The sequence below is a fragment of the Leucopleurus acutus genome (assembly GCF_964270905.1).
Source record: "Leucopleurus acutus genome assembly, chromosome: 13".
NCBI lineage: Eukaryota > Metazoa > Chordata > Mammalia > Artiodactyla > Delphinidae > Leucopleurus > Leucopleurus acutus.
Window position 1 is genome coordinate 73,624,374 of NC_139155.1, and position 23,998 is coordinate 73,648,371.

Here is a 23,998-nt window from a genome sequence, read left to right on the forward strand (position 1 = left end):
CGTGCTCCGCAATGGGAGAGGCCACAACAGTGAGAGGCCCGCGTACTGAAAAAAAAAAAAAAAAATTGAAAGTATATGAGTATTTCTATCTGTAACTACACAGGAAGGGGTTTGGATATACAGTAGAGTTAAGTGAGGTTCCCTTGGGGGAGGAGAGAATTGGAAGGGATTAAAGGGGGATATATTCACTTTTGACACTCTTTAGAGCTACTTCTATACTATTTTATCACAACAAGCATATCATCATGGGCTGCTTGTATACCTTTAAATAAATAAATAAATAAAAATAACTAACTAACTTAGGATCTGCATCTGGAAGGCAGACTCTTAAGTCAAAGGAGACTTATTATAATCTCTTAAAATTTAAAAGCCACCTCAAACTTAATCACTTTTTTCTGCTCAAAAAATTTTAAATAAATACTGCCATATAAGGGAGTTGAGGCCTGTACTCTCTCTGATCACTACCTATAAACTGTGGTTAAAAAGCAAAAGATTATGTCTTTAGGAGAATAGAAAACACACAGAAAGAAAGGAAAAACATCCTTAAATATTCCTTTTTAAGAGGCAGTAGGAAAAATTAGGGCCATAACCTCCAATCTGCCTCTGTCTCTCCTCACCAAATCTTTCTAAGGTATGTCAAAAGGCTCTTTAAAAAAAAAAGTTTTCTGAAAAGTACATATACTAATTCCCTGTTGGGTGGAAAAAGAAAAATAGAGATTGACTGCATTAAATAGCAACCCCAATGTCTCCTTGGGCCAGACGTGGGAAGACTGGAGTGGAAAGGCTGGCCTCCCTTTCACCACAGCTTGGTGCTCTTCAAGTCCCTCTCCTTAAGCTGGTTATTTTCCTCACTGTAAGAGGTGTGACAGTGGCTGTTTTCCAGAGCAGTCCCAGAGTTGCCAGGCAGTCTGCCTCAAATCAGGCCAGGCAGGTGGGGCCCAGAGCTGATGCGGCCAAGGTAAGCAGGACATCAGAGGGCTTTTTTCTGCCGAGCCAGGGAAGTTCAGTCCTCCTTCCTGCTGCTTCCCTAAAGATGGCATCCACCGAATCAGCAAGTCGTGGCTGGGACTGCAGGCAGGCCTTGTGGTCTGGGAAACAGAGCTAGTGATTTCCATAGTACCCAAGTCACTTCTCTCCCTGGCTGAGGGCTGTTCTTTAAAAGCATTAATTTATTATTTATATCCCACCTGTTTCCGAAAAGGATTCATGGCATATTCCAAAGTCGTACAGCACAAGACTGGTGGGTGGAAATTCACATAGCCTTGCTGAGGGCAGAACTTTCAAAATTTTAAGTGCATATACTGTTGTTTTGTTTTGTTTTGTTTTGTTTTTGGCCGCGCTGCGCAGCATGTGGGATCTTAGTTCCCTGACCAGGGATTGAACCCGAATCCGCTGCAGTGGAAGCGCAGAGTCTTAACCACTAGACTGCCAGGAAAGTCCCGAGCATATACTGTTTGATTCAGTAATTCCTTAATGGAATTCTAAAGGCACACTTGCACATGTGCAAATATATTATGTAAATGTGTGTGTACGTACATATAAATATATATACATATAAAATGAAAGATATACACCAAAGATAATACACCTGTATATCCTCTAGGGATTAAAGAGGTAGGACTAAGAAATATGAGTTTTCACATTCTGCACCCCATATAAATTTTTTTTTAATATTTTATTTATTTATTTGTTTTTGACTGTGTTGAGTCTTCGTTGCTGCGTGCGGGCTTTCTCTAGTTGCAGTGAGCAGGGGCTACTCTTCATTGTAGTGCGCAGGCTTCTCATTGCGGTGGCTTCTTTTGTTGAGGAGCATAGGCTCTAGGTGCGTGGACGGCAGTAGTTGTAGCACGCAGGCTCAGTAGTTGTGGCTCATGGGCTCTAGAGCGCAGCTTAGAAGTTGTGGCACACAGGCTTAGTTGCTCCGTGGCATGTGGGATCTTGCTGGACCAGGGCTTGAACCCGTGTCCCCTGCATTGGCAGGCGGATTCTTAACCACTGTGCCACCAGGGAAGTCCCCCGATTTTTAAAATGTACTTACGCACTTTGTATCACTAAGTCTTAAAAGGTTACTTTCTTTTTAGAGAAAGAATAATATAATAAACCTCCACGTAACCAACACCCAGCTTCTTCAGTTATCTACATTCAAAAGATTCCTTCTTAAAAGTAGTACATCATGACATTAAGAGCACAGGCTTTGCGGTTAGACAGAGCTAAGTTCCAGTCCTCACTCTGCCACCTACCAGTTATGTGACTTTGGGCAGGTCATTTATGCCCTGTGAGCCTAAGTTTTCTTATTTATAAGAAAGGCTAGTCACTGGTCTTTCCTAGGGTTGTAAAGAGGAGATGAGGGCTTCCCTGGTGGCGAGTCCTGGTCCAGGAAGATCCCACATGCCGTGGAGCAACTAAGCCTGTACGCCACAACTACTGAGCCTCTGCTCTAGAGCCCACGAGCCACAACTACTGAGACCGCATGTCACAACTACTGAAGCACACACAGCTAGAGCCCGTGCTCTGCAACAAGAGAAGCCAATGCAATGAGAAGCCCACACACTGCAATGAAGAGTAGCCCCTGCTCGCCACAACTATGGAAAGCCTGTGCGCAGCAACAAAGACCCAACACAGCCAAAAATAAATAAATAAAATAAATTTTTAAAAAAGGAGATGAAAACAGCAATGAAAAGCACTCTGCTGGCGCCAGGGAGAGTGTTTCATGAATGGTCGCTATGACAATACATTTAAGTGGCCTCTTTCTCCAGGACCCCTCTGCTGAGGGCAGGCACCCTGGGCAGGGAGAAGCCATGGAGCTGGATTGAAAAGTGCGGTGACCAAAAAGAACAGTCAAGTCAGAGCAGAGAGGAAATGAGCTGGGGACCAAGGCTTGAGGAAGCAACAGACGGAGTCAAGTAGAAGCCGTAAGAAAACCCAGGAGAGGGAGTCTTAGGACAAGGCCCCAGCCAAAAAGTAAGTGGGGTTATTTTTCACTAATATAAGTGGTTAGCAACAAACAAAACTAAGACTCTTGGGCCAGAGTACCACGGTGAGGTGCCTACCATCTCAGGTTGCTAGAGAGCAGAGGCCTGCCCACTCCACACCTCTGTGCTTCACCTCTGTTCTGCCTTGACCCCTCACCATTGCTATGGCAACAGGCTTTCCAGTAAATGTTGGAAAAACTCATCTCTCTTCCTCTATGGGGGGTGGAGGGGCATGGGGTATAAGTATGGAGAAAGGTCCAACACACCGGCTCCAGCCAACCGGGAGCCTGATTTCCTTAGTGAGATTAAGATCCGGACCCAAAAAAAAAAAAAAAAAAGGATCTGGACCCAAGAGTGGTTTAACCCAACCCCTCCCACTTGGCCCAAGATCTTCTGTCAGACAGTTTCCCTCCCTGCGAGTCCCTAGAGCAGGGCTTCTTCAGGTCTCTTCCCCATTTGGCAGCTCATGCGAAGCTACTTGAAATAGTAACAGCCAAGTCTAAATTAGTAAAGAACTCCAGTTATGGGTGGGTTCAAGCTAAGAATGAGGCTCTGTGGGCCTCCTGGCTTATTTGGGCCCTGAGAACAGACTCCATCCACACAGGCTTCATTCTTAGAGCTGAGCACTGAATTCTGCCCTTCAAGGGATAACTGAGGGAGGTAGGCCAAGCTCTCCCTCCCATTCCCCAAACCAGCAGCCTCCATTCCTGCTTGGAGAAACACAGCACATGGCATCAGGCGGGGAGTGGAAGGCTGGAGAGAATAATGATTAAGAGCAAGAGTCCTGGTGTAAAACCTCAGTTCTGCCTTTTGCTGGCTGTGTGGTCTTCGGCAAGTCACCTCACCTCTTAAAAGTACCAGCTGGTTGGTTGAAGATTAAACAGAGATAACATCTGTAAAACTGCTTGGCCTCGTGCCTGGCCCATTTCAAAGGCTCAATAAAAGATATCTGTAATTATTATTCTTATAGCCTTAGAAAGATCATGGGCTTTGCAGACAAATAGACTGGGTTTGAATCCTGGCTTGATCATTTACTGACTAGCCTGGGGTAAATTACTAAAGTTTTTTGAGCTTCATGTTCCTCAGCTATAAAACATGATGGATAAATTATAGGGAAAAAAAAATCCTTCCTGCTCTTTCTGCCCCTTCCCTTGTCAACACTGACAACACATCAGAAAAGGAAAAAGCAGAGAAAACCATCCCATGGCTTAGTCTGTCCACAGGCTATTGTGGAAGCTGAGGGGAAAACGGGAGGGGAGGCAGCAGGCTCAGTGTGCCTTGGAAGTGAAAGTGTCATGGCCTGGTGTTCCAGTGAAAGTGGAAACATAACAACTGTTTATTTTTCCTTGAATGAGCTGCTGGTTGAAATGGCCAGGCAGCATTTAACAAAACTCCGTTCCCTTAACCAAACATCCTGGTAAAAAGAAAAGAAAGCTCCCAGACTCATCACGGAAGAACCCTTAGCAGCCAAGAGAACCCCTGGGTTTCCCTCTTCCCAACCCATCACGTCACTTCTTTGCAATCAAGTTCAAACTCAATCCCAACACAGAGTGTCACTGCAAATTGTTTATTAAAACACAAAGCAATGGACAGTGAAAAACATCCTGATTTTTTAACTTTTTGGTGGGAGTAGGGTGGGGCATGGAAGGGGTAGGGACAGATGGAGACAGCCCAGAAGGAAAGCCTCTATCCACCCCTACAGCTTTCCCGGGCCAGCCAGGTTCAAAGCCCCTCAACCACATCTCACTGTGTCGCTGGAAATGCGTGTTGTGGCTACAGACAGAGAGTAGGTTTGGCCTCTGCAGGGAGAGGATGGGAATCTAGAGTTGGAGCTACAGGGGCTACTAAGAACTTGACACTATCGTCCAGTACTTGGGTACAGAATAGAGCAGCCAGGCCCGATCTAGAGGGGTGGGGTTGGTTTCCTGACGAGCCAGGTTAGGCCAGTAGTGGTTGAAGAGGCTGCCCTGAGCTCTGAATGGGCAGCTGGTCCAAGCGTGGGAGAATTTGGTGGAAGGAAAATCCAAGGAGGGAACTAATCCAGGGTCAAATTTCTCTTCATTCCCTGGATCATGACACACCAGGGAAGACAGGAGTCAAGGATGTCTCATTCCTGGTTCTGCCATAATGCCTCTCCCTGCCAACTCTCCCCTCCCACCTGGCAACTCAGCCCTCCTTTCCCGACAGTTGTCCTTTGAAAGGACGGAAAGCGCACTTCAGATTGTTGTTGTTTTTCCTCGTACTGAAATAAAGCCCCGAAGCTCAGAATAGAGGTGAGAATGGAGTTCTGCTTTTCCTGGTGCTACGTGCTCCCCTCTCACAAGACTGCCTGGATGCGAGAGGTGCCAGGGCCCTCTGTGCCAACTCCAGCAGGCACTACTGTTTCCCAGGCTGCCAGCACAATCCTGGCTCCTTGTTTTTATACTCCTGGGGGGTGGGGAGGGGGGAACCCGTCCCAAGAGATCCATCCTGCTCTTTTCCTGCCAACCCAGCCAGGCCCCAAATCATCTGCCCTTATCCAAATGATTTGGCAGCCTACAGCCAGCTTGCCAAAGGCAGCTGGGCAAGGACAAACCAGCGGCAGCAAGCCACCCATGTACAGGGAAGAAACCGCCCTCGCTGGGAAGCGGACCCACTGGTGCCAACCTAGTCTTGTAACAAAATGAGGAAATCTAGCCCTCTTGCCCCAGGAGAGATATAAATACAGAGAGTCCTAGCTCAGACTGAAAGGGAAAAATTACTCTGATCTCTCCTAAGCTTGAACATGAAGGCTTCTTTGCAATTTTCTTAGAGCATTTGATCCCTAATTACATCTTCCCATAGAAGAAAAGCAGATTTCTTCTCTGGTTTCTGAACTGATCCTGGGTGTTTCTGGTTCTGCTTCTGCACCATCACTTAGCCTCGCCCCAGGCTCCTTCCCCAGGGGCCACAGTGGATGGAGGCCCAAAGCTTACCCTCCCTCCCCAACTTGTTTTTTGAAAACAGGAGCATCTATTCGTCTCTCACTCTGGAAAGCTCACCTGCTCTTCTAGGTCCTTTTGGAGAGGCATGGAGGACAGTATTAATGTTGCCACTTGATGCCATTAAGGCTCCTCGAGGCAAGAAGACACCTGAATTAGGTCAGAGCCAGACAGCAAAGGGGAGGGGGAGGAAGGGACTGTGAGACCCCCTGCCCAGACCTGAATCTAGAGGGAACGCCCACCCTGGCTCAGAGCAGGAGAGGACAAGGCACTGTGCTGACCGGGTGGGTCCTTCCCCAATCCCCTGGGAGGGTCAAGAACCTGCTGATTCTCCCCCTGTGCTTCCCAAGGTGAGCCAATTTCTAGGGAAAGGAATATAAGTGCTAGGAAAGGGAAAATACTGCTGCTGTTTTCTGAAGTTCAACTGAGATTCTAGAAGCCATGGCCAGGCCTTCCCAGGAGAGGGCACAGGCAGGATATGGAGGAAGAGAAATTCCTTAAAACAGAAGCTTCTCCAAAAAGAAAAGAAGTCAAATCACAATTCTAAAACTGGATTAAACAGTTCCCAGGCAAAGAAAGGGGGCGGTAAACTTAACCCAAACTTCACCCCATCTCTTCCAAGCCTAAGTGACCTCTACTGTGATCCTCCAATTTCAGGCCAGTACCTCTTAGGCAAACAGTGGGAACAAGAAAACAAGATCACACTCTCAAACCAACAGGTGGGCCTGCAGGCCCTGTGGTCCTCCTGCAATCTGACACCACTGACACAAAGAGAACCACCTTTCAAGTCACCAGAATGCAAGGTAAACACTGAGCAGCTTCTCCTCAATAGTGGAGGCTTTTTTAGAAAAACGTATCTGGTTTAGGGGACATGGGTCCCAAAGATTGTTTCCTGGCATGATGTTCCCGTCAGCAATGAGTGAAGCCTCCAAAAAGTCTGATTAGAGGCCAGTTGGTCCCTGACCCAAATTAGGGCTACACTACAGACTCTCAGCCCACCTCCCTCAGACATCTTTGCCCAGTCCACCCGGAAACTGAACCCAAGCCACACTTCTGGCAACAAGAGTTTCACCTTGGCTATCTGCTCTTGGCTTTGGCCAGCTGGGCTCAGGAAGATCTAAAACCCTAGGACAAGTGTGGATCCAGTAGAAGAGCCCAGGCCTCTCCTTCCCCATGCCTAATGGGCGTGACTTCTCACCTCCCCAACCCCAGCCAGACTCCCCTACAGCGCAGCCTCTCAGCCCCTAGCACCAGCTCAGGATACAGACGTGGGGACAAACAGTGCAAAAAGCAAAAGATGAACAACAGAGTGATTCTTAACATACACAATACAAAAATAAAAATAAAGAGTACCCCATCCCCACCCCTTTAACCCAAACTTCATGTACCTATATCATCTTGAAACAGCCAAAAAAAACAAAAAACAAAAAACTTTCAAGTTCAGCATCACAAGCCAACCGTAACCAGCCCTGGGCAGCTCTGTGATCTGGGTGTGCTTGGCTCCAGGGGACTCTACCCCAGCCCCCCCCATACTTCTTCCTGTTTCCTCACTTCCCCTTTAGTTTTTGTGAGCCACAGAAAGATGTTCCTTCCTTTCAGGCACAACCAAAGAGGAAAGTGCCCGTCCCTATCCCTGAGCTCAGGGGGAAAGGGTGGGCTTGGAAACAGAGGCAGAAGCAAAGCTGCTTGGCTTACAGTACCGTTAGGAAATGGCCCCAGGAACCAGGGTTTCCTTCTGAGACTCTGAGTCACCGAAGGGAAGGGTTGAGGTGAGGAGGCGGGGAGCCCTCCTTCCTCAGAGAGACCCAGGCAAACTAATGAACAAGGCAAAATGGAGGCAGCAAGTCCTCCCGCATCCTGTTTACTCTACTGGCAGTAGCCTACGGCTTTGGAGAGCTGTGACGGAATGGGACTCGAAGCCCCTGTCAGAAGCCCAATTAATAGTCAGGATGTCCACTGCCCCAGGCAGGTGGTCCCAGGACCAAGGCTTCAGGACATCATCCTGTAACGCAGGAGCTTCATGAAGCACTCCAGAAGTGTTCCTCTGATTATAGCTTCAGGCCGCAGCTGTCCAGCTGCCTGACTCAGTACCCAAGTATCGAGGCCTAAGTCACAGCTGAAATAAAGGGCTACGACTCTCAAAGGACTAAATGCTGACTTGGAGTAACTCATTAAGAACCAAAACCCAGGACATGAGCCCAAGGGCTACTTACTTTGTCACATAATGAGCAGTTCAAATATATGGAGCTCTTGGAAAACATATCCAAAGAGACAAACTCAAAATTAAACGCATTGTAAAAGGATGAGCCTGGCCTGAGATTCTATGCTGCTCCAGCCCAAGCATAAGCTAATCCTGTGGCTTTCCATCCACAAAATTCCTTGTAGCTTGGCTGGGTCCTCCCTCATTGCTCCCCTAACTGGGAAAAGGATGACAGGGACCAGAAAGGAGAGGAACAAGGAAGCCTCACTTCCTGCAGAAATTTTCCCGTGGAATTCAAGGCAAACACTTAGAGGCTAAGGGTGGCTTCAGAGCTGCCAGGACTATGGCTGACTGGCAATCTTTCAGCCCCGTCACATCAAGAACCTGGCTGAGACTTGGACAAGGAAATGAAAGGACAAAAAGGGCACGCTATTAAGGTCAGTGAGAGGCGTCACTGGGCCAGATACAGACAATCAGTCTAGCTCCTTGGGGCAGCTCTAGGCTTAAACCAAAACTGGTTGAACCGTGACATGGAAGGATGTGGGAATAAATGAACATCAGGTACTAGATACTCTCAACAGTGGTCAGTCACTTAGTAGGGCTCAAGTCTCCGAGGTTGCTCTTAAGTTACGCTAACATAAGCCTTTTCTGATCCAAAGACCAGAAGAGACTTTTAAGGTCAAGTGTTCTGTTGCTGCAGGCTGGAAAGCATCCCTGTCCCCTGGCAGCAAGACCCTACAAAGGGGCCAATAAAAGAACTGCTGGGTCAGGTCCTCCTGGCTGCTGGCTCAGAGATCCAGGGAGGGAGGTACCAGTAAAGTGAGGTGGTAGAGGATAAGACATTCAAGCAGAGGGAACCCCAAATCCCTATGTCTCCTTCCCTTCTTGGCAATAACTTAGCGGGATGGTTGAGAGAGAGATTTCAAATGAGCCAGGTTCAGAAAAAAAGAGAGAGAGAGAGGAAATCAAGTCCCCAACAGGCACTGAAATCAAAATGATTTGTTTGTGGTAAGAAGTCAGAGGCAACTTGAGGACCTGATATAAACTAATCGTCTCGGATACCAGACAGTTCTCTAACTGGCACATGTCAGGGAGACAAGCAATGACAAAGCTCAAACACTTAAGGTGGAACCATCATTGGGCTAAAACCAGAAAGGCTTCCAAGTAAGGAAGTATCTACTTTTCTTTCTTCTTTTTAATCCCCCTTCCGTTTTCATCTTTATCATACAAATTGTACACCTTCACACACACACACACACACACACACACACACACACACACACACTTTGAATCCCAGGACATCTGAAAACTTATCTGGACATAACTTCAGAACATACCCAACTCCCAGCGCTAGTCTTCTCAGGTAAGAAGATGACATTTCCCTGCTGTTAATTTCTAACCTAAAAAAAGGAACCGTGTCTGCTCTGAGTTCAGAGTCTTTTCCACTGTGTTTACGGACGAACACCCTGGACCAGGTAGGATCCAGTTTACCCTCTGTACCCTGGAGAGGAAAGAGACGGCTGGGGGCCACCACAAAGAGAGAACTAGGACTGGAGCAGGTCTAGGACCAGGTGGTGGATGAGGGCTGCTCTCTACTCACTCCGCCTCTTTTCATCTCCTTTAATTGTGTGTGTGTGTGTGTGTGTGTGTGTGTGTGTGTGTGTGTTTCATTTGTTTGTTTTTGTTAATCACTGTAAAAAATACAGAAACCCAAACCAACATGTTTGGTTTCTTTCCCACACCCCTCCACCTGTTCAGGATGGTGATTTGTTCTCACAATCGGCAGAGGCAGAAGAGGGTTGGAATGAAGACTCCGAAGGCCACCAGGATGGGAAACATGAGGCTGCTGTTGTCCGAGGCATAGGGGTTGGGCGTGCGGGGGCCCGACTGCACCCGGTTCTTATTGGTCTGTCTTTTGAGATTAGACCCTTCATCGTATTCTTCCTCCTCCTCCTCCTCTTCTTTCTTCTCCAGTCCTGGATGAGGCTGCAGCTTTGGTACATCTGACACAAGAAGAAGAACACTTTTTAAGTAGGACCCATGGCATTTACGTGAGGCCCTTAAGGGCAGTAAATGAGTCACAGTAAAGAGACCCTGTGACCTAAGCAGGATCCACAGGAAGGAGCAGAAACAGTTCCCAGCCTAGAGAAGAGCAGATTGCTGCGCAAACATTTGTCTTCTTTAGATTTAACTAAAACGTAGTAAAAGCCCTGAGCACGGAGAGGTTCACTATCCCCCCTTCCTGTCCTACTTCTTCAGAGCCCAGAAAGAACCAGACTGGACAAGGACAGTGACCCGACACCCAAAGATTAACCTTTTCAAACCTCTCCTCCTCCCTCCTACAATCCCACATTCCCTTTTGATTCACGCAGCAATCAAGGAAAAGCTGATCCACAGAGTTGTGGGTTCTCAGCACACACTACCCCTCTGTTCTCTGTCCCCTCCTGAGGGACTCTGGCTACAAATCAGTTTGGTGGCAAGACATCCTCTGGGATGTCAAAACAATAGGATGAGAAAAAAAAAAAAAGGATGCGAGCCTCGGTGCTTCCAGGATGAGGTGGGGAAAGGTACAGAGGTGGGATGGGGGAGAAAAGTCACTAAGACAGAAACTTTCTCTGCAAAAATCAGCCTGGGAAAGCTGGCAGCCAGGACCCTCAACCCTGAGAAAGAGATGTACTCTCAGGCTGGATCCCAAGGACAGGGAGACATTAATAGATGAAGTTTTGCTCAGTGCAGCCCAGCAATGCTGCACTCTCTTGGAGCACACCAAAACACTCAAGGACCCTTCCTTCTGCCTTTTTCTTCTTTCTGCCCCCAGGACACAGATGTCAAAGAAACAGAATAAGGATGAGTTTTAGGCAATTCCAAATGACTACAAGGCTCAGGGCACACCATGGGTAACATTATTAATCCCAATTTATAGTAGGGTTAAAGGATTTTGTCCAAAACCAATCTGCTGATTAATTGGCGGCAGCAAGATAGGAACACAGATCTTACTCAGAAGCTTACGGCTAGCACCATGCTACACTTCACCCCCGGCCACCGGACTCTGGGTTCCCCACAATCTGGCTTTAAGTATTAGTGTTTTCAAAACAGCGATCAGCTAAACCGTCCCCCCAAGGGCTTCCTCAATCATATCCTTCAGACCACGTCAAAAAGCAGACCAGAAACACAACTTACCATCCACTGTCCCAGCCATGATGTAGAGTGCACAGACTTTGGGATTGTCATAGTATCCCTAGGAAATGGGAAACAGCGGTCAACCCCACACAGCAGCAAACATCCCCCCTGCACCCATTCTTTTGAGCTCATCCTCAGCTGTGAGGGCAGAGTAGGAGCGTTACCTTGACAAACTCGATGTAGAGTTTCCCTGTGAAGGTGGACACCTCCCCCTGGACACTCAGCTTCCCCTTTCTGATGCTCATCGGGATGATTTCATCATGAGCTGTACTGTGTCCAACGCGATCAAAGATATCCAAGTCCTTCACCACAACATGGCCATTCAATCGCACATCAAATACCTGCCAAGATGAGAAAAGGAGACAATGTCAAAACCACCCGCTTCACACCCCTTCCCCAGTTGGACATGAGGTACCTGCCTGGGCTTCAAGTTCAAAAGTAATTCAAGGAATGACAGGACTGGATATACTCCAGGGTGGCTAGAGTCCTTTACCTGAGCTAAATCAAAGCCATGTTCCTTCACTGTCAAGGTCGCACACTGGCCGTAGGGAACAAAGAATACAAACAAAAAGCTCAACATGGAAAGAAGGAAATTCAGAGGACGGGACAGGAAAAGAACAGGGCTAAAAACAAGAAGGTGCTGACAACCAAGAAGGGAGAGGCTATAACCAGGAGGGCCTTAAGAGGATTAGTGGCCAAGAACTAGGATTCTGGCGTAGCCTTCTGTCACCAATCCCAAGGCAAGTTCAGTCGTGTAGTAATGGGACACAGCTGGGCAAAAGGAATCCAGCTTTGGGAGTTCCCTGGCTGCCTAGTGGTTAGGATCCTGGGCTTTCACTGCCATGGCCTGGGTTTGATCCCTGGTCACAGAACTGAGACCCTGCAGGCCGCATGGTACAGTCTTTAAAAAAAAAAAAAAAAATCCAGCTTTTCCTCAAAGCTCATCTGTTCCTCCCTTCTGGGAACGCGTCTCACTCTCTGGCCCTTAGCAGAGGGCTATCCGAAAGTGGTAACATCCCACTGGTCAAGCAGGGGCCTGACCAGGCCTCACCTTCTGCTGGGACTGTGCAAAGTAGACCTCGGCAAATTTCAACACCAGTACATAGTCCCCCTCCTCCTTGATGGGCACTTCGTAGCCAAAGGTCTCCTCATTGTACCGCTCTGTTTGATACAGGATCTGGTCTTCGGGGTTGGAACGCAGAATTGGCAGTTTCATGCCATAGTCAGAGGCTGGGCACAAAAGACAAAGAGAAACCATGTCAGAGGCAGAACACAAAAGAAGAGTGGAGACCCCAGAACCACCAGACGCATTTCCAGAGCAATGCTAATAACCCTCCCAGTGGAAGGGGCCACCTCCATTGCACCTGGCTCTCAAGAGACCAGCCACAAAGGCAAGAATCAGATAACCCGTTACCAAGGAAGAGTAAAATGAAAGAAACCAAGCACTAATCACCCCAAGAAGCTCCCATAACCCTCATAGCGGAACTTTTTGAAAGCATGTGAAAATGACTTTTCCCCAACTATATCCAGAGTGATGGGAAGGGAACAAGTCTAACTCATTACTAGAACAAAGCACTATGCTACAGCTGCTGGGCTCCCTGGTGAGGGAGAGCTTCAGAGAAACCTCATAAAACCAGGGGGATGGCCAGGAACACCGCAAGACAATTAAGTTCAAAGAATGTTGTTTTTTTCTCATTCAGAAAAGCTCAGTCTAAATAAAAAACAGGATATCTGTTAGGAAAGTCATTCTTCATTGTCTTTACTACAAATTAAGATACCAGCTTTGGCTGCTTTTTATAATTATTTCATTCAAAAAGTTCCAAGAATGGTCAAAAGAAATATGTTCATTAAAAAAAGGATGTGATGGGCTTCCCTGGTGGCGCAGTGGTTGAGAGTGTCCGCCTGCTGATGCAGGGGACACGGGTTCGTGCCCTGGTCCGGGAAGATCCCATATGCCATGGGGCAGCTGGGCCCGTGAGCCACGGCCGCTGAGCCTGCGCATCCGGAGCCTGTGCTCCGCAACAGGAGAGGCCACAACAGTGAGAGGCCCGCGTACCGGAGAAAAAAAAAAGTATGTGATGTTCTCTAATTTCCTTTGGGTCCAAACACCTTACTTCCCACAGACTCATAGAACTCAACCTCACGCAGGCTCTTGAACTTTTCCCCAGACAAACCGAAAGGAAAACAAGCTCCTACTATATCCCCAGCACCTGACACAGGCCCTGGCACATACATAGGCACTCAATATGATTCGCTGAACGAACAAATGGTAACAAAGGAGGTGCCTGCAGAGCAGTCAAGCCATGCACTCCTCTCCACAGGGCCAGAGCCACCCTAGCAGGGAAAGAAAATGTGCCACGGTCCTATTGGCACCTCTGGCCTAAGATGCCCAGGTCCAGAGGGAGCCACCTTTCCCGTTTCAGACAGACAAGGAATAAGGTGGAGTAATAGTAAAAAGTTCTTACTTGGGTGGGTATTAGAAGAGCCAAAAACCTCTGTTGCCCTCAGCCTGCCCCCAATCTTAGTAGGAGACGGGTCTGTACATGTTTTTCTTTCCCCCACGTTACAAACCATACCCAGGTCTTTCCTCAAATATAAGATTCCACACTCCGGCCCCAGAGATGACTAGTTATGCTTTCCAGGGCTCCATCAATCTATTGATACTTTCCAAACCACAGACTTAGCAGTGATTTCAGTACATGGGCCTAGTCTCTCCTCCTCCTTGGAGGAGAAGTCTTGGAATTAAGATTTTAAGACCATCTTCCAATCTCACATGGTGACTCTGAAGACATCTGGCACCTAGATCCTTTGGGTGACGTTTGAGAGCGGTCATCCCGGGAGCTTTATCTTCTGAAACTCCAAGGGAGAGGATCTTTTATCTCTAAGGGAGGTAAAAGAGTAACTAAAAGATCCAATGGCTAAGGTCAAGCCCTCGGAAAAATAAACAGAAGTGTTAACAGTTCCTGTAAGTGAATGGCAGCCAGGAGATCAGATAGACCAATGAGACAATGAACAGGAAACTCATTGCACTTTTGTCTCCAGACATTTTTTTTCTTTCTATTTCTCCTCAAGAAATCAAAGAAGGTGGGGGCTGAGTAGCACTGCAAAGGATGTACTGCCAAATGCCCCAGCTCTGTCCCAGGCTCAGACCACAAACCTGTAAAGATTAAAAGATTGCCAGTCCTCTTCCAACTGAGTTCTAAGAATCTCCCTCTTCCTCAAAGACCGTGATCCTTACAAATTTGCAACAGTCACTAGATTTGCTTTTCAGAGACACAGAAAAGGTTGTGCATGTATACAGAATCATTTCCCCCCCCCCCTTCCAGCATGGAAAAAGTGAGAAACTGACGGTAATGTAATCTGTGGCACTCTCAGTCCCAGGGCTATGAAAACTCAGCCATGTGAGCAAAAAACTACTTAACAATCTTGGAATTACCTTTAAATATTTTCCCAAGTGGCTTTCCAACGAGATTTGCCAGAGGCAAAGTTTTGCCCAAGTCCCAAAAGAGACAATAGCAAGAAGGACTTTTTCTCCGCCCCCACCCCAGCCTTTATGCATTCACAGCTAAGTTTCTCTGAAATACAGTGTACACATGCAGCACACCACTGCAGCTGGTACGACATGGTTCAGATAGTTAACCAAAGGAGGGGGACCAAAGGGCCCACACTATGTCCCCAGCTTTTTAGCTCTAGACAATGGAGTCAGCAGGCTACGTGAAAAATTCAGCCCAGGTTTGAAGGTAAGAGGGGCCTGGATTTGAATCCTGGCTCTGCCACCTACTATGTGATGTGGAACAAGTTGTCTTCTCTAGGTGTTTTCTCACCTGGAAAATGGGGTATCACCTACCTAAATTCTCTACCAGTGAACTGCTTCTAGGAGGGCCTGCAAACAAAGTCTGCCCCTTATGTGGCAGTATAGGAAGAGAATTCTAAGCAAATCCCTTGGTCTTAAGCAAATCAGAGGTAGCAGTGTCTCTCTCACACTATCTTTTCAAGCTCTTATCTCCCCAAAGCCAAATCCTTCCCCAGCCAAAAGGAAAGGGTCTTCGTTAGGTCTACAGAATTAGTCATCCGATGGGCTCAGGCCCCTGGCCAGCTTTTTTCCCCTCCAGAGCCACATTCTGCTCCACTTTTAATTCCATGTAAAAGGTCATTGAGCAAAGAAAAAGATAGAGACACTTTAACCTACTCTGGACAGGAGAACTTTCAGACTCGTGTCACTGATTTCAAAAGCATGACAAGTTTTATGAAGGAAAACTGAAGGCTCAAGAGAGGGAAAGCGAATACTTCAAGGTCATACAAATGACTAGCGGGCATCCTTCTATAAAGAGGAAATATCTCCTAAAACCAAGACAAGTTCAATGCCCTCAAGCCAAATAACCAGGTCTTTTCCACCAGAGTCAAGAGGAACCCAGAAAGAGCAAGTTAAAAAGAACCTGGAATGCACAGCACACCAAAATCCCACACGGAGCGCTTCTGAATCACTCTCGGTAGTGGTACCTCCATCTGCTGAAGCACACAGGTTGAAAAAAGCCTTTCCCAGGCTGTCAGCATCTTCTATGAGCACTAGCTATCCTCAAGGCAGAAATGAAATTCAATAAACATTATGAAGTACCTTTGAAAGCAAAAGCCACTGGGTGCCCTGGCCCACTCACGGTTACGAGAATGCTGAACTACAAAGACGCTATAGAGAAACAGCAAGTTCAAAAGCAGGTCAAACTCCTATCTGGATTAACTTGGCAACAAATACCTGAATTCATTCAACATAAAAATGGACTTTCCTCGCGTGCTGGAAACAATATCACAGGCATGTGGGAAAGAAAGACATACAGCTCCTACCGCAATTACTATAAATAGCTGCAGGAGGCAAGGGTCTCCAAATACCTGGCAACCCTTACCCAAACAGTGCCAGAGAAGGGCAGGCAGAGGGAACCGCTGCACCACCCTTGGTGGTGCTGACTCCTTCACACAGAAAGAAACTAGAGAGCTGCCTTCTGAGAGAGGAAGATAAATCACTTCTCAGCCCCAGACCTAAAGCCAACAAAATGCTACTCTCAGGAGCCCTCTAAGTGCAATGTTGCAACCGGCTGGTCCAAGCTACAACAGCCTACAAGCCAACAACCGCCCTCTACTCTCCATCCACGCCTTAATACTGCTACAATTCATACCCAAATGGACCGCCAGAGTGGAGCAGGGAACCTCTTTATGGAGTGGCAGGGTCTGTCTGAGACAGGACTCCAGTACACATGAGCTTTGGTAATTTGGTAAGTCGCATACTTTTACCTGCTACAATAAACTCTTCCAAAGGAACTACGACCATGAGCCAATAACCCAAGGACAGAGAGCCTGGCTGAGTGCTGACCAGACCAAAAAAAAAAAAACCAAACCCACCGGCACCAGCAAATTAAAACAAGGATTTCCGAATAAGGGGAGTAGCTGGGGACTAAACCTGTGTGGTCTTAGCTCCCTCCTCTGCACAACGGACCAAAGAGGATAATGTAACCTATGTAAAGCCTGGTATCTGTTAAGTGAAAGGAACCATCTGCACACTGTCTCACCATGGCTATCTCTAGAGGCAAAGTCCATAAACGGTCTCCTTCCTCCCTGCCCACACCCATGAAGAAAGAGGAAGGGTCCAGGATGGAGATAGCAATGACCTCCTGCTATTAAGTCTGGCTTTGGCTGCTGTTACAGCTGCTAGAGACCAGGGCCCTGACTCAGCTGAACCCAGGCTACTGAGACCTACATGCCAGGGCTAAATAAATTCCAGAGCTAAACTGAAGACAAACATAGTGCTTCAGAAAACAGCTCTGTGTCCCAACACCGTGACATGTATGGAAGCAATAAACTCCCCAATATAACAAACTCCAGGACACTGCAATTAACTTGGTTGGAAGAACTAAGTTAAACCCTTTAGGAAAGGCAAGAGCCAAATCTGGCATTGTGGGAAAAAGAGTGAGAAAGTCTGTCTCCTACTTTTCTGAAGATGGCATATTGCCAATCTGGCAGCCTCTGAACCCAGCATACGGCATAAATCTCTTTCCAACACATGAAGCGACGAACTTCCTTCTTAATCCTGTTTTCCAATCCTACTAACAGAAGAAACAGAGTGTAGAGCAGATTTTCCCAAAGGGTGGTCTGCAGATGTCCTACATCAGAAGCCCTGGGTGCAGAAACTTGGGTTTAATCTACAGGTCTGGAGTTTGTATTTTTAACCAGCTCCCATGGCAGTTCTTACACTAACTTTGAGAACTGTGCAGCTCTGTCAAAACTACTGTTGCTCAATCAATTAAGTCAAAATCATTTTTCCCATAAGCTGGAATCACACCTCTCAGGACCACTTAGGGTAGGTTCTCCGCACTCGCAGACGGAATATTCAGACCTTACGCTGGCTGACCCAGCGGACACACCACCAGCCCCCTGTGCAGTATGGTTTCGACATAACCGCCCTCTGGAAAGGGCCTGCAGCTTCTACTTTTATGCACACACATGACCCGCTCCAAAGGGGGTTGGGGGAGGAGGCTACAATCAAACTTTCCTGGCCCATCCTCTTCGAAGACTCCTTTCCATTCTGGCTAAGAATCAAGCCCCGCTCTTGCAGAGAGGGCAAAGAAAGCGGCCCATTTCTGGGTCGGCAGGAATATACCAGAAACTGACTTGAAAGGCGAGCAGAACCTCCGGGTCAGGGACAGCGATAACCGAAAAACCCGTGAGGCCTCAAAGTGGCTATAGGCCGCCCTCGTCTTTACTCTCCTAGCTTGGGTGGAGGTGAGGGGTTAAGAAAATGCAGGATGCGAGGTCCAAATATCACTTCTCGCCAACTCTCTGCCTCGACGGCTCTAGGTAGCTTCGAGCCAGTGCCAGGCTCTGGGCTCTGATCGGGTTCCCGAGGAAACCGTAGAGAGAAACTTCGCTCCAGAGACGTGGCCCCAGGGTCGAGGAAGGGGCTCGGGGCCCGCAGCCCTCGGCGCGCTGCGCCGGGCACGGCAGGCCCGGAATCCGGCGGCTCAGCCGAGGAGCTCTCACCTCGGCCCACCCGGCCTTCCAAAGGGTCCTTGCGAAAGTGGATGCCGTGCACGTCCACATGCGCCTCTCCGCCGGCGTTGACGGCCCAAATCACGCTCTCGGGCAGCCCGGCCCCAGCCGAGCCCACCACGCCGAGCCCCGGTCCCCGGAGCGCCGGCAGCAGCAGCAGCAGCAGCAGCAGCAGCAGTCGCAGGAGCGCCACGGCGGCTCCCTCAACCGCCCGGGCGCCCAGCATGGCGGCCTCCACAGCGGGGGGCAGCCTCCGCCGAGCCTTGTCCTCAGCCCCGCCAGGCCGCCCCGGACTCAGAAAAACAGCGCCACGGGCCGCTGTGCCTCAGCCGCCGGAGACATGTCGCTCTCAGGCCTACTTCTCAGCCACGGGTGCCACCTCCCACCTCAGGAACAACCTACCCCACCTCCCAGCCCCGGCCACGACCCTGCAGCCAATCAGCACCCGGCCCTCATTAACTGCCCACCACCCCGCCGGGAGGCGCCCGCCCATTGCCTGCCAGGCGCGGGAAAAGGCGTGGCTACTCCCAGGAGCTGGCCCAACCATCAAGGCACGTGAGGGAGCGCGCGCAGAGTTGGGTTGAAGCGGCGGTTCAATGCGGAAGTGGCGAGGTGGAAGCGCCGAGGCGGCCCCGGAATCCCACAGCTGAATAGGAAAGGGGGCCTAGCGGGGAAGGTTTAGAATAGGGCGCACTGACACGTCGCCAGCACTTCCGGTGTTCCAGGTTTTGGGGACCGAATAGGCTCCCGAGGGGGCGCTGCCGACTTTCCCGCCCCCTTTCTTTCTCAGGGAGAAGCATGAGCACACGCTCTAGTAGGAGAAGCAATGATCACTCTTCCGACCTGAGACTCGGCCTTTCTCCCCGCGTGAGAAGAGAACCCATCCTCCTCTAGAAAGGCCACAGGCACAGGTTTTCAGGGCAAGGTTCTCACGAAGACAAGATCCCGCCCCCACCCCTTAGCGGGCTCGGGGCTGGTGGTAGCGTCCAGACGGCCGCCCAATCAGAAGGCTCCAACGCAGCGGAAACGCGTGGCTTGGGGGGAGGGGCTCCAGGCTACCCGTATCTCCATGGCGACAGCCTCGGGCAGGCCCCAGCTTTGGAGGGGAGGGGCTGGGGCTTTGCCGGCTCCGGCAAGGACTTGGAGGTACCCAGTATGGAGGTCCAGGCTGTCCCGTACAGGCATGACCCTAGCTTCCTGTCTGCTCTTTGGCAGTTCACCCAGCGCTCTCCTGCCTTGGCGATCCCTGCGCTGTGGTCGCTGCCCGAACTCCCACTTCTCAGAGAAACTGAGGCCCAGAGAGGGGAGGAGCATTGCCCAAACGGTCAAACCGCAAGTTTAGGGCGGAGCCAAGGCAAAACTCCATTTATCCATTTGTTCCACATTATTCATCAAGACCCTACTACTAGGGTTGTCAGATTTAGCAGATAAAATACAGGAAGCCCAGTTAAATTTGAATTTCAAATAAATGGGACATACTCATACTAAAAATAATTTATTGCTTGTCTAAAATTCAAATTAAACTGGGCTTTTTTGCATTTTATCTGACAACCCTGCCTACTACCTGGCAGGCAATTAGTTTTGGGCAGCAATGAACAAAACTACACCCAGGATCTCGCATGAGAATCACAGTCCTGACTCAATTATTTAGTTAGAACAATGAGGAATGCTATAAAGGAACAAAGTGAGGTACGGAAAAGGAGTGTAGGTGGGGAATTTAAATGCACCCGAATTCCTTCCCCAGACCCCAAGAGTAGATTCCCACAGAGACAATTTTTGTAGTATCCTCTACTGGTCCCACTTTTTTCCCCCTGTTTTGCAAGAATCTGGACTTGCTTCCTCCCACAGACTTGTTTCCCCTCCCAAGGCCTCTTTTGGGGCCCTGCCCTAGAGTGTCGAATCCTACTTTCCTCTGAAACCTGTCATCTTTGGAGGAACCTGACAAGTCAGAGCTTGAAGAGCCCTCAGTGCAGGGGCGTGGTGCAAATGGAACACAGGCACAAAGAGGTGATGGAGACTTCCTCCCTCCTGTAAAGCCTATGTTCTGGCCATTTACTACACTGCTTCCAGGAGCTCATGTTTATCCTCAAGGCAGTCTAGTCTAGGAGAAACTATCACAGAAACGATTAAACTTTTGAAAAGGACCTTAAGCCTTCTCCCAGTCTCCTAGATCCTTGGTCACCCCAGGAGGTAAACAAGATAACTGGCTAGCCCCCCTCCCCCAAACTAGGCCCTTCAGAGTCCATGCCTTGCTGGGCTATCCTTGTACCGAGGGGCCTGGCCCCACTTTTGAGGTTCAGATGCTTGTCGATTAGTCTACCTCTTAGGTAAAACAAAAGTTCTGATACCCTGGAGGTGGGATGAGCATGGGATCTGAGTTAGACTTCCTGGGTTCCAAACCCTGCTCCACCATTCACTCACCATGTGGTCTTGGGCAACCTCTCTGAGTTTCAAGTTTCCTCAACTGTGACATAATAATAGTTTCTACTTCAAAGGGTAGATGTGAGAATTAGAGAAGGTAATGCAACCATTTGACTCAGCAATTTCACTCCATTTCACCCAAGAGAAATGAAAACATATGTTCACACAGACACTTGTACATGAATGTTCATAGCAGCATTATTCATAATGGCCAAAAAGTAGAAGTAACCCAGATGTCCACCAACTAATGAATGGGTTTTTAAAATGTGGTATATCTATACAATAGACTATTCAGCCAGAAAAAGTAACAAAGTACTGCTACAGACTACAACGTGGATGAACCTTGAAAACATTGTACTGAGTGAAAGAAGCCAAAAAAAAAAAGGCCACAAAGTCTATTATTGCATTTATATAAAATGTCCAGAATAGGTAAATCTATAGAGACAGAAAGTAGCTTATGGTTTGTCTGGGGCTGGGGAAGCAGGGAGATTGGGGCGTGATAACTAAAGGGTATAGGGTGTCCTTTTGGGGTAATGAAAATATCTAAAATCAATTATGGTATGATTGCACAATTCTGTGAATATACTAAAAACCACTGATTTGTACATGTTAAATGGATGAATTGCATGGTATGTGAATTATATCTAAATAAAACTGTTACCAAAAAGAAGAGGGAAGAAGAGGAAGAGAAGGGGGTGGGTGGAGGAGGGAGGGGAGAAGGCGATGTACATTAGAATAGAATAGACATTAGAATAGTGGCTGCCACAAGCCAAGCACTCAACCAGTCGTTATCTTGGAATGAAAGGGTCCCTGAGTTTTTGCTTTCTGCAATGTAACCCCACCTGCACTGTGACAGACTGCCAGAGTTAGGCTTTTTTAGGAATGCCCAGAGCTCATGATAAGTATAATCACTGAGGTTGCAGCCTCCTCAAACTCCTTTCTGCTGAAAGACTCTGTGCCCCTTGAGGGTGACAATGTCTTCTGTAGGCAGCACCCCCTCACCCTGGGGCAGGTGAAATTGGTGGTACCATTTAACAGGGTATTTCCTAACAGAAGAATTGGGCCCTTCAATTCAAGCTCTTTCTCTTATCTCATGAGATTCTTACAGTGTTTGAAAGCCCCATAGCCTACTATCCCCATGTATATAACAGAGGAAACAAGCCGGCAGGGATAGGGGCCAGCAGTTTTCAAATGATGGGCGTTGCTCCTGCAAGCAGAAGTTGGTTGCTACAGAATGGGGTCTCATCTGAGAGATTCTGGCTCAGGGGCAGTCTCCTGGGGGCAAGGCGACTTGACTGGGGCGGAGGGAGTCAAGTTTCTAGCAGCTGAAGGGTTATCAGGAGTGGGACTCAGGGCTGGGATGGCAGTGGGGGCAGGAGACAAAAGGATTAGGGTTGCAGCTGCCAAGCCAGACTGGAGGTCCTGACCCCAAGGCAGGATTACATCCAAAGTCCCTGACCTAGGGAATTCCCTGGCAGTCCAGTGGTTAGGACTCCGTGCTTCCACTGCAAGGGGCATGGATTTGCTCTCTGGTCAGGGAACTAAGATCACGTGGTGTGGCCAAAAAAAAAAAAAAGTCACTGACCTAGAGCAGTCCCCAAATAGCCCCAGGCCTGCTCTCAAGGCTGGCTGTCCACACAGCAGAGAGTGTGAGCTCTAGGAAAGCAAGGGTGTCAGTTCCCTGGTGGCACTGGGCCCAGGCCATTTCTCTCCAGCCTCCAGTGTCTCCTGCCTGCTGTGGAAGGTCAGCCCCATTTGAGAGCCCAAGGACCCTCAGAGTGGCTGCATCCCCACCTCCTTCAGCTGGGGCTGGTTTTCTCCAAAAATTACTTCAAGTCTTCAGAGGAGCAGAAACTCTCATTCATTGCTGGTGGGAATGGTCAGCCACTTTGGAAAACAGTCTGGCAGCTTCTTACTAAACTCAACATACTCTTACCATGAGATCCAGCAATCAAACTCCTGTGTATTTATCCAAAGGAACTGAATACCCACGTCCACACAAAAACCTGCACACGGATGTTGACAGCAGCTTTGTTCATAACTGCCAAAACTAGGAGGCAACCAAGATGCGCTTCAATAGGTGAATGGATAAATAAACGATGGTACATCCAGACAATGGGATAGTCTCATATTATTCAGTGCTAAAAAAGAAATAAGCTATCAAACCATGAAAAGACAAGGAAGAATCTTAAAAGCATAATACTAAGTGAAAGAAGCCCATCTGAAAAGGCTACATACTGTATGACACCAACTATATGCAGCAAAACTATGGAGACACTAAGATCAGCGGTTGCCAGGGGGTATTGCAGGGGGTGGGGGGATGAATAGGTAGAACACAGAGAATTTCTAGGGCAGCGAAACTACTCTGTGTGATATTATAGTGGTGGATACATGTCATTATACTTTTGTCCAAAGCCGTAGAATGTACAACACTAAGAGTGAACCTTAGTATAAACTGGACTTTGGGTGATAATGGCATGTCAATGTAGGTTCATCAATTGTAACAAATGTACCACTCTGGTGGGGATGTTGATGGCGGGACAGCGGTGTATGGGTCGGGGGAGTGGGGACGTGGTAATATGGGAACTCTGTGTATTGATGCTTTCTACTCAGCTTTGCTGTGAACCTAAAACTGCTCTAAAATATAAAGTCCATCTAAAAAAACGCTACTTCAAACCCTCCAGAACCTTCTCAGGGTGGAGGATCTGCCTCCATGGAGTGACAGGAATGGAGATTTGAGGGTCAGACAGAACTGGGTTCAGGTTCTTTCTTAGTGGCTCCCCAGCTCTGTCACTCCTTTTCTCTCTAATCACTTCTCTCCTAAAGTGCAAATAAGATCATCCATCTCATAGTTGTTGCAAGGATTAAATGAGATGGTTTAAAAATGTACCTAAATTATTTTTCTCTGTTTGTGGAAGAAAGATAAATGTTTTGTGGAAAACTCAGAAGAGAATTTTACAAAGATAAAATTCACCATAATTCCATCCAAAACTGGCATAAGGCATAAACTCAGGCCCTGAGAGAGCAGGTTCTCAAGAACCATTGTTTCCCAGCCATTTGATTCTCACCTCAAGAAGTTGGGAAAATAGAATGTCCCCATTTTGCAGATAAGAAAATGAAGTTCAGAAGGGTTAAATGAATTGCCCACACAATGAAGAGGCAAAAGCTGTGGCTTTTTTGGCTTCTAATCTACTCCTTTTCCTCTGAGCCAGGCTACCTATCAGACACAG

The 23,998-nt window shown here is 48.1% G+C and overlaps 1 protein-coding gene across 2 annotated transcripts; it reads right to left on the minus strand.

Moving 5' to 3' along the window:
* Positions 1-4,525: 4,525 nt before the first annotated feature.
* Positions 4,526-18,706, minus strand: MLEC (malectin). Of its 2 annotated transcripts, XM_082853287.1 has the most exons (5): positions 18,339-18,706; positions 12,364-12,542; positions 11,477-11,653; positions 11,313-11,370; positions 4,526-10,135 (listed from the first exon to the last, which is right to left on the minus strand). In XM_082853287.1, exons 1-5 carry the CDS (start codon positions 18,571-18,573, stop codon positions 9,906-9,908), a joined length of 879 nt encoding a protein of 292 aa, XP_082709413.1. In that variant the 5' UTR covers positions 18,574-18,706; the 3' UTR covers positions 4,526-9,905. The 2 variants fall into 2 exon arrangements, with proteins under 2 accessions (XP_082709413.1, XP_082709414.1); XM_082853288.1 differs by lacking the exons at positions 11,313-11,370; positions 11,477-11,653.
* Positions 18,707-23,998: the final 5,292 nt, after the last annotated feature.

Bases quoted from the DNA above. Each gene is read 5' to 3' on its own strand.
- MLEC (XM_082853287.1), bottom strand. From the start codon at position 18,573: ATGCTGGGCGCCCGGGCGGTTGAGGGAGCCGCCGTGGCGCTCCTGCGA. The intron at 11,371-11,476 runs GTAACGCTCCTA...CCCATTTCCTAG, and splicing joins TCTACATCGAGTTTGTCAAG to GGATACTATGACAATCCCAA. The intron at 10,136-11,312 runs GTAAGTTGTGTT...TTCTTGTGTCAG, and splicing joins CATGGCTGGGACAGTGGATG to ATGTACCAAAGCTGCAGCCT.